The 9,660-nt window shown below is 66.9% G+C and overlaps 4 protein-coding genes across 4 annotated transcripts; 3 read left to right on the top strand and 1 right to left on the bottom strand.

Annotated features, from left to right (window-relative positions):
- Positions 1–1,057: 1,057 nt before the first annotated feature.
- On the top strand, positions 1,058–1,261 carry F751_3025 (hypothetical protein; the record flags this gene model as incomplete). Its single annotated transcript, XM_011400009.1, has 1 exon — positions 1,058–1,261. One exon carries the CDS (start codon positions 1,058–1,060, stop codon positions 1,259–1,261), a length of 204 nt encoding a protein of 67 aa, XP_011398311.1.
- On the bottom strand, positions 1,242–5,691 carry F751_3024 (Kinesin-1; the record flags this gene model as incomplete). Its single annotated transcript, XM_011400008.1, has 10 exons — positions 1,242–1,370; positions 1,498–1,643; positions 1,940–2,465; positions 2,604–2,801; positions 3,175–3,351; positions 3,826–3,963; positions 4,216–4,722; positions 4,890–5,012; positions 5,129–5,247; positions 5,376–5,691. The coding sequence occupies 10 exons, from the start codon at positions 5,689–5,691 to the stop codon at positions 1,242–1,244; spliced, it is 2,379 nt and encodes a 792-aa protein (XP_011398310.1).
- On the top strand, positions 5,650–5,928 carry F751_3023 (hypothetical protein; the record flags this gene model as incomplete). The annotated part of the gene is made up of 1 exon (XM_011400007.1): positions 5,650–5,928. One exon carries the CDS (start codon positions 5,650–5,652, stop codon positions 5,926–5,928), a length of 279 nt encoding a protein of 92 aa, XP_011398309.1.
- Positions 5,929–6,353: 425 nt separating this feature from the next.
- On the top strand, positions 6,354–9,644 carry F751_3022 (Cytochrome c biogenesis protein CCS1, chloroplastic; the record flags this gene model as incomplete). The annotated part of the gene is made up of 7 exons (XM_011400006.1): positions 6,354–6,401; positions 6,569–7,073; positions 7,521–8,042; positions 8,143–8,249; positions 8,345–8,438; positions 8,613–9,185; positions 9,436–9,644. The coding sequence occupies 7 exons, from the start codon at positions 6,354–6,356 to the stop codon at positions 9,642–9,644; spliced, it is 2,058 nt and encodes a 685-aa protein (XP_011398308.1).
- Between the last annotated feature and the right edge of the window lie 16 nt (positions 9,645–9,660).

Genomic DNA, 9,660 nt, shown 5'->3' with positions numbered 1-9,660 from the left:
CGTGCTGCTGGCCCCGCCGGCGGTGCGCGCAATCTGGCGCCAGTTCTCCTCCGACTCGGCCATCGCGGTGCAGCAGGCGGCCGCCACGCGCGAGGCCAACCGCCTGGCCGGCGCGCGCGGGCCGCCGCTGTGGGCCATCGCCGCCATGGCTGTGCTGGGCTTCAACGAGGCCATGGCCGTGCTGCGCAACCCGCTCTGGCTCCTCCTGCTCCTCCTCGCCTTCCTCTTCGCACGCACCGTCTACAACGTGGGTGCTGCTGGGTTCAGTGACTGCGCCCACGTTGCGATTGCTGTCGCGGGGGCTGGCACCTCGGCCCGCCGCGTACCCCCATTCCAGCACCCCCTGACTCTGGATCCCACCCATCCTACCCCCCCACCCCACACATCCGCAGGAGCTGGATGTGGAGGGGGAGATGGCCAACGGGCTGCTGCCTGGGGCGCTCGCCGTGGCGGCCAAGTTCTGGCCCACCCTGCAGCGCGTCGTGCACCAGACCCTGGCCTCGGCCAAGAAGTTCCTGGCCGAGGACGAGGGCGGTGCGGCGCGCGCCGGCGACGCGGCGGACGGGAGCGGGCCGGGCGGCTTCACGCGCGCGGAGCCCGCGAGCAGCGCCGCGCAGGTCGTTCGCAGGCAGGACTCGGGCATCAGGCCCTCGGTCCGTTCACCCGTCGGCCTGGCCCCGCTGCCGGCCTACACGCGGGAGGTGGAGATGACGGAGGCCATCGAGGAGGAGCCGGAGCACGAGGCACTGGCCGCGGTGGAGGGGGAGGACGCGCCGCATGCCGGGGCCGGTGTCTCGGCAGCCGAAGGGGTCGAGGACGGTGGGGGCGAGCGGGGCTCGGCCGCTCCCCTGGAGGTGACGCTGGAGAGCTCCACTCCTCCCGCCGTGGATCCCAGGGACAGGGATGCCGCCTCTGGGCAGCCGCAGGCCGCCCCTGACGAGTCCCGGAAGGATCGTTGAGCGTCGTTTCTGGGGAGACACCAGCCTCCGTGCAGGGAGGTGCCGATGGAGAGCATGCAGGAAGCGTCTCCAGCCAACCCTGCTGATCACCAGGCCTCATGGCACAAAGACTTGTGCAGAACACCGTCCTTTGGCTGAGACCATCCTGCCCTCCCTCGAAACCCTTAGAAAGTCAGTCGGAACTCTACATGTGCCCGGGAAATATGCACCTGCGGTGGCAATGCAATAACACACTCGAGAAGGTCAGCGTGAAGGGAAGGAGGGGCAGGGGCCCAGGCCAGCTCAGGGACACCGAGGCCTGACGACGCGGCTGGCGCTGGTCTTGGAGACGCGTGGCGAGGCTCGCCGCTTGAGGGCGGTGGCCCGTGCTGCGTCCCCCTCACCCATGGCCAGCGAAGGCCTCCCCGTCATCTGTGTTTTGGGAGAGAGCAAGAGGTTGATTGGAACCGTACAATGTGCACTTGAAGGTTGCTATGCGCAATGCCTTGCCGCTGGTATCACCAAAGCCCGCCAGTGTGCCTCCCACTCTCCTCCTCACCTCTGACAGGGTGGAGACGCTGCGTGCCGCCCCCCCCTTTGCCGCCGTCTCCACCGAGTTCACTTTGGCGGCAAAGCGCAGGGAGCAGAGCGTCTCCCCCGCAGACTCGGGCTCGGGGTTGATGTTGACGAACATCAGCGTCTTGCCTGTGGGTGTGGAGGGGGATGGCACTGTGAGGAGGACTGCTCAGAAGGCTTGCACATTGGATGGAGGTTTTGCTTTGGAAAAGTGGTGCATGGCAGGCCCTCCCCTCCTCAGGCAAGGCATGCATCACCAACTGCTGTAGACAACCATGGTGATACAGGGGCAGCTCTCCTGCCCCTCCTCTCACAAACCCCTGGGCCTCGAAACCTTCGAGCCGCCCCCCCTTCCCCATCAGCAGTACCCTCCCTCCCGCCACCCCAGACCCCCCTCCCCCACCCCACGCATGGTGCCCGCTCACCGCTTCCCCCCAGGCACGGCTGGAGCAGGTAGGTGAGCTTGGAGTTGCGGTAGGGGACGTGGGCGGCTCTGGCGGCCAGGCTCTGGAACACGTCCCCCAGCGCCGACAGCGACTTGTTGATGCTGCAGGTCTCCTTGGCGCGTGCGCCCTCGGCGCCGCTGCGCGCCAGGCGCTCGCTGCCGGCCAGGTCCACCAGGGCGAGCGAGCCGTGCAGCGCGGTGTCGGAGGCGGCGTGCCGCCCCGTGATGTACAGCAGGAAGACGGAGTGGGAGCGGGAGGAGGCGGCGTTCATGGCGGTGGCCTCCACGCTGCGCGCCGCCGCGGCGCGCGCCACCAGCAGCGCCGCGTCCTCCTCGCTGGCGATGGTCAGCCGTGTGGCCCCCGTCACCGTCGTGTGCCCGCCGTCGGGCGCGTGCAGGATGCCGCCGTCCCCCAGCCGGCCCTCGCCGCGCCGCTCGGCCAGCAGGTCGCGCAGGGTCTCGTTGTACACCTCCACGAACGCGGCCTGCAGCGCATAATCCCAGCCCTGGTCCGCCGCGGCGCGCGCGGCGGCCAGGATCTGGCGCACCGCGCGCGGCACGACGCCCGCGCCCTCCCCGGCCGCCGCGCCCTGCATGGTGTGCGTCTTCCCCGCCCCCGTCTGGCCGTAGGAGAAGAGGCAGACCTTGTAGCCGTCCAGCGCACTCTGCACCAGCTCCGCCACGCCTTCGTACACCCCAGCCTGGGTCGCACCCGGCGGGAAGACGCGGTCGAAGGCAAAGGTGTGCTCCCGCCCCTCGGCGGACAGGCACAGACTGCAGCCGTCGGGGGCCACGCGGACCACGCTCGCAGGGTGGGGCCGGATGCGGCAGAACACGCGGATCTGGGGCATGGAAATTGGGTGGGGGGTGTGGAGGTTTGGTGAAGCTTTGGTGGGGGTGGGTGTTGAGTGTGATGGCTGTAAGCACATGTACAGATTGAACAGGCATCCCTGAGGGGACGACATGGACATCCACACACGGCAGGGCGTCGGGGTACTGGTGGAGGCGGCAGGGCCAGGTCGCCGCAGGAATCGGGTGTGAGACTCTGCAATCCCAGCACCGCACAAACGTGCTGTGGGGCAACAATATCTCTGCCTGTGCATGCCAACCTTCTCGCCCACTGTGAAGGCATCCACCTCTCCAAAGTAGTTTCTCACCCCTCCTCACCCCTCCCAATCCCAACATAAAATACAGCAAGCACTTCTGCCGACTCACGTTGCCGCGCAGCTCCACCAGGGTGTTGTGCAGGGCCCGCCTCCTGGTCTCGGAAGCCAGCAGCGCGCCCTCCAGCGCCCCCACCCGGTGCAGCAGTCGGCTGAGCATCTCGCCCTGGTCCCCCGACCCCAGGCCTAGCGTGCACTCCTGCAGTGCCTCCAGCTCCCCCTCCAGCCGCTGCAGCCGGGCCGAGGCGTCGGCGGCGGCCCGCCGCGCCTCCGCACACTCCTCGCGACTCGAGCCCAGCGAGGCCTCCAGCGCCTCGGCGCCGCGCCTCGCCTCGGCCAGATCCCCCGCCAAGCCCTCCGCCCGCGCCGCGCTCTGCGCACCCTCCGCCCGGCTCCCCTCCAGGTCGCTGGTCAGGGCCCGGACCGCCAGCTCGAGCTCGTCGCAGCGCGCCTGCGCGGCGCTGGCCGCCTCGCGCGCCGCGCGGCCCGCCGCCTCGGCGGCTGCCGCTCGCTCCAGTGCCGCCGCGAGGCCCTCCTGCAGTATGGCGCTACCGAGTGTGACGATGTAGAGAAACATCACAGCCTGACGGGGGTCATGCTTGCAGCACGGCACCTTTCTCCCCCTATTGTCTCAATCGAGCATCATGCCGGCAACTGGACAGGCTTCCACCATCCACAGCTCAAACCCGCAACCAACCAGTACCTGTAATTGGGCTTCTCGCGCGGCCGCGGATGCCTGGGATTCTGCCAGCTGCGCGGAGGTCGCGGCGTTCTGGGCCTCTGCCTGGCCCGCCCGCTGCCTCTCCCGCTCCAGCTCCTCAAGCAGCGTCGCTGCCTTTGTCTGTGGGGGAGGAAGGTTTAGGCAGGGTTGTGCCTGGGGACTCCAAGCCCGGCGTTTGATTGAGTGGCCTATTCCCTTTCCTTAAGCCTAGGTCACATTACCCTCTCAGGCGGCTTTCGCCAAATTTGCAACATGCATGAGACAGTGCTCAGCATACGCCATCCCTCTCTGGCTCCACCCATGGACTGTCCAAGTCCTGCAAGGCCCCTCACCCCACAAATAACAACCAAAACATCAACCGACCCCGCTCACCTGCCAGTCCTGGAGCTCGGCGAGCACGGCGGCGGCGTCGGCCACCACGCGGTCATGCACCGCGCGGTGCTCTGCCAGCTGGCGTCGCGCGCCCTCGCAGTCGGCGGTGGTGGCCTGCAGCCTCACGTCCGCCTCACGCAGCTCCACGCGCATGCCGGCGACTTCCCCCTCCAGCAGCTTGGCACGGGCCTCCGCGGCGTCGCGGCGCGCGGCCAGGCGCTCGGCCTCCGCCTTGGCGGCGGCCTGCTCTGCCTCGGCGCCGAGCCGAGCCGCGGCCGAGGCCTCGCGCTCGGAGGCCAAGTCGCGCTCCAGGGCGAGCTTGGCGCCAGAAGCCTCTCGCGCTGCCAGCGTCGCCGCGCGCTTGGCGTCGTGGGCCGCCTCTTCCGCCGCGGCGCGGGCGGCCTCGCTCCGCCTCGCCTCGCCGCTCAGCCGGGTGACCTCGGCCTGCAGCCGGTCGGACTCGCGACGCAGGCGCGCCACCTCTGCCTGCTGCCCCTGCAGCTCGCCCTGCGGCGGGGATGGTGTGCGTTTGTATGGAGATAGGTCACCAGGAATCCTGGTTCCGGAGACGACAGAGCGCAGCATGCGCACCCGACCCGGTCCCCTGGCTGCTCGGCACCATCTGCATGCACTGTGATGAGCAAACAGGGATGACCGCACCGCCAGCTCCGCACCTTCCAGACGGCCAGCGCGTTCTTGTGAGCTGCTGCGGCGGCAGCCGCCTCTCGCCTGGCATTGGCCAGTTCGGCGTGGGCGGCCATGGCCCCAGACTCACTTGACAGCTTGGCGGCTTCCACCTGTTGGAGCAGTGGCGGGAGGATTGCCGTCTGTGTGGATGGCACATCCTGGTGCTGTGTTGTGCAGAGTCTCCCCACTAAGGGTGTCGCCCGGTTCCCCCTCGCAAACGCGGCACCCTCATCAATGCCCTTGCCTGCTGTCCTATGTCTCGCTCAAATCGACAGCTTTGATCGATGAAGGTCTGAGTCCTTCCCTGGAGCTCCTTCAGGGCCCTCCGCAAGAGCTTGACCATGTCTGTTAGCAGCATGGATGCGGAGGATAATCTTCTGGTCTCCATGGATTGCGATAAAGGAATATTGATGACAATAACCTATGCAGTGTCAGGGTCAGTCATCCTCCCCATCAACCCCTTAACATCATACCTGCAAGTTCTTTTATCTTGGTCTCCTCGGTGGCCCCATCCCTACTTCGCGTCAGCTTCGCGTTCATCCCTTTATCGTACAGCTGCTTCCAGCTCTCGTCGTCGAAGAGCTGCCCCGCCAGGCGACGCAGCGCGGTGGAGTCTACGGGGCCCGCAGCTTCAAACTGGATCCCCGCCTGGGAAGTGGAGGGTGGGGCTATGGAGGGCCGCAGGGACTCCCGCTTCAAACTCTCCAGCCGGGCCGCGATGGAATTCACGCCTCGAGAAGGGGCGGAATGGGGCTCCGGCTGGGATTGGGTGACCTTGTGACTCGCCATAGGTGGTCTGGTGGTCCCATGGTTTTCCTTCCCAGCATCGCCAGAGGGCGCCGGGGCCGAAGATTGCTGCAATTTTACGTCGGCTTTCCCGGAGATGCGTACAGCACGCTGCTCCCTCCATTCCTGCAGCATCTCCTCCCTGGTCCTGACCGGAGCCTGCGCTCGGGCGCTCTCGGCACCCTGCATCGCTGGAACGGTCACAGGCGTCGCATCGCTGTCATCCCAGGGCCAGGCTGATCTGGAGATATTTAAAGGCCGGTGTGCCCAGTCGCGGATTGCCGCCAGGCTCCGCGTAGGCGTCGGAGTACTGCGGGCGAGTCCCCATCTGTCAGAATCACGGTCGAGTTCGCAGCGGGGTGGAAAGGAGGAGTTCCCCCCGATAGCGATGCCGCTCGTGCATGGAACTGCCCTACGCTCCATGTGAGGCTCCCGAGCAACTTTCACATGTGCGACAATATACACTCAAGCACTATTATCAGCACATGAGCTTATTTTTGTTTAATTTGATCCTTTGGATGGCCATGTAGGGAGGCATGGTATGATCATGGGACACAGCAGCGTGCTCTCCGGCACCATTGCTTCCCATGCCGGGGCAGGCACCACATGCAGCAGCAGGGGTAGGATACCACCAAACACTCTGTTCGCGTCGCACATAATCCACCATGTGGTCCTCGCTCGTACCTGGGGATCGTGCCATCGTCAGCATGGTGGTGAGGGGGTGGCTGGGGTCGAGGGTTGAAGCTGTGCATGGGGATGCCCACTGCCCTGTCATTTGTCTGCAGTCCCCTTCTAGCCTCACAAGCCATGCGCCCCGGGTCTCTGCAACTCCTCCCCACCCCCCTTCTCCCCATCAGTCTCAGGGCCACCTCCACCCAAGGCGTTGAACTCCGGCACCGAGGAGCCTGCTCCCAGTTCGGGGTTGCTGGACCTGTCCGAGCCCTCCGCCCAGCGTCGCGTGCAGCTCCCCGCCGCCGCGCGGCCCTCCACCCCCACACCGCGCTACGTCTGGCGCGTGGCGCTGCGTGCGCTCTCCAACCTGCGCCTGGCCATCGCCGAGCTGGCGGTGATCGCGGGGCTGTCGGCCTGCGGCACGCTGGTGGACCAGGGCCAGTCCCCCGCCTACTACGTGGAGCACTACCCACTGGGCCAGGTCTGGCTACCCTGGCCCATCATCCTCCCCCTCCAGCTGGACCACATCTATAGTGCGCCCTACTTTCTTGGCCTGCTGGGCCTGCTGGGCGCCTCGCTGACGGCCTGCACCACCACCACGCAGTGGCCGCAGGCCCGCGTCGCGCAGCGCTGGCGCTTCAAGCCCGGCGTCGAGGCCCTGCGCGCGCTGCCCGCCGTGACCGAGATGGAGGGGCACAGCGTGCGCAGCGTGGGTCAGCTGTTGCGGGACCGGGGGTACCAGGTCTTCGTCACAATATACACTCAAGCACTATTATCAGCACATGAGCTTATTTTTGTTTAATTTGATCCTTTGGATGGCCATGTAGGGAGGCATGGTATGATCATGGGACACAGCAGCGTGCTCTCCGGCACCATTGCTTCCCATGCCGGGGCAGGCACCACATGCAGCAGCAGGGGTAGGATACCACCAAACACTCTGTTCGCGTCGCACATAATCCACCATGTGGTCCTCGCTCGTACCTGGGGATCGTGCCATCGTCAGCATGGTGGTGAGGGGGTGGCTGGGGTCGAGGGTTGAAGCTGTGCATGGGGATGCCCACTGCCCTGTCATTTGTCTGCAGTCCCCTTCTAGCCTCACAAGCCATGCGCCCCGGGTCTCTGCAACTCCTCCCCACCCCCCTTCTCCCCATCAGTCTCAGGGCCACCTCCACCCAAGGCGTTGAACTCCGGCACCGAGGAGCCTGCTCCCGGTTCGGGGGTGCTGGACCTGTCCGAGCCCTCCGCCCAGCGTCGCGTGCAGCTCCCCGCCGCCGCGCGGCCCTCCACCCCCACACCGCGCTACGTCTGGCGCGTGGCGCTGCGTGCGCTCTCCAACCTGCGCCTGGCCATCGCCGAGCTGGCGGTGATCGCGGGGCTGTCGGCCTGCGGCACGCTGGTGGACCAGGGCCAGTCCCCCGCCTACTACGTGGAGCACTACCCACTGGGCCAGGTCTGGCTACCCTGGCCCATCATCCTCCCCCTCCAGCTGGACCACATCTATAGTGCGCCCTACTTTCTTGGCCTGCTGGGCCTGCTGGGCGCCTCGCTGACGGCCTGCACCACCACCACGCAGTGGCCGCAGGCCCGCGTCGCGCAGCGCTGGCGCTTCAAGCCCGGCGTCGAGGCCCTGCGCGCGCTGCCCGCCGTGACCGAGATGGAGGGGCACAGCGTGCGCAGCGTGGGTCAGCTGTTGCGGGACCGGGGGTACCAGGTCTTCGTCGAGGGGGCGCGGCAGGCGGGCGCGGCGGGCGGCGCTCCGACGGCATCAGGGCCCCCCAGCAGCGAGCCCCGTAGCGCTGTACGCCTTCAAAGGGCTGGCGGGGAAGCTTGGGCCCATCGGGGTGCATGCCTCCATGCTGGCGGTGCTGGCCGGGGTCAGCCTCGGCGCGGTGGGGGCGGTGGGAGGGGGGTCGTGATGATGCCGGAGGGCGCCGCCTCGCCGGTGCGCGAACTTCTGCACCCCGCCTCGCCCTTTGCCTGGGAGGCGGCGGCGCACGCTGCGGACCTCAAGTTTGACGCCTTCCAGATAGACTACCGGGACGACGGCAGTATTCGCCAGTTCGTCACCAGCATCACAGGTGAGGCTGGGCCTGGGGACCTGTGGGGGGTTCTACTCTGTGCAAAGCAACCGCTTCCTGATTTATGTGCGGTGTCCAACTCTACATGTTTAGCCATGCCTGTTTACAAGTCCTCCCTGGTCCATCTCCTTGCGCATGGAGATCTCAACCTTATTTGCACCCCTTGCTCTTCAGTCCTCGAGGAAGGAGTGCCGGTGGCTCGCCAGACCGTGAGCGTGAACCAGCCGCTTCGGTACAAGGGACTGACGGCCTACCAGACAGACTGGGCCCTGGCGGCCGTGAGGGTGTCGGCCCTGCCCCTGAGCGACGCTGCCTTGGGACCACAGACGGGCACCGCTCTTTCTCGAACGCCACCTGATGAAGCCGGTGTCTCGGAGGGCCAGGGAAAGCCAGTACCCAATACCCCGCGGCAGCCGGTCCAACTGTCTCTTCCCATGGCCCAGCTGGCGGGGGAGAGCCCCGAAAGCAAGCTGTTCGGCACCTTCCTGCCCCTGTCCACGCTGGGCCTGCCCGCGGAGGACGGCGCGCCGGGATCAAACCCGCGCGGCATCTCCCTGCTGGCGCGGGATCTCCAGACGGTGGTGCTGTACGACGGCAAGGGGGCCTTTGTGGGGGTGAGGCGCCCGGGGTCAAACCTCCCCATCACGGTGGAGGGAGTGGAGCTCCGCATCGGCGCCATCACGCCCTCCAGCGGCATGCAGCTGAAGATTGACCCCGGGGTCCCCTTGGTGTACGCTGGCTTCCTCGGTGAGTAAGGGTTCGCGACGATAACAAAGCTCTTGTTGTGGGTCAGGTTCTTCGGTCCTGCCCGGGGCCATGTGGGTGCAATGACCCGAGGAAGATGAAGCCGTGCAGTGGCTGACTGCCCTCACCACAGAATCCTCCGCACCAATTCTAGATTCATGCTGAGCCATCCACTCAATCTCGTGATCCCCCCCCCGGCCCCGTCAGTCCAGCCCCTTGACCGAATCTCCACCTCACCCCACCGCTGTTCCAGGCCTGTGCATTACGGTGGTGGTGTCCTACCTGTCCCACTCCCAGCTCTGGGGCGTGGCGACCGAGGACGGCAGCGTGCTCCTCGGCGGCAGGACCAACCGCGCCCTGCAGGCCTTTGCGGATGAGGTGGTGGCGCTGGGCGGAAAGCAGGAGGAGGAGGACCCCGAGGTGGCGGCGGGGGAGCAGGACCGGAGCAGCTCCTGGTACTGAGTAACCCTATTGGAGA

This window comes from Auxenochlorella protothecoides (genome assembly GCF_000733215.1).
Source record: "Auxenochlorella protothecoides strain 0710 unplaced genomic scaffold scaffold32, whole genome shotgun sequence".
NCBI classification, from domain to species: domain Eukaryota; kingdom Viridiplantae; phylum Chlorophyta; class Trebouxiophyceae; order Chlorellales; family Chlorellaceae; genus Auxenochlorella; species Auxenochlorella protothecoides.
The sequence above is the reverse complement of the archived record's forward strand: the minus strand, read 5'-3'. Positions and strand labels throughout refer to the sequence as shown.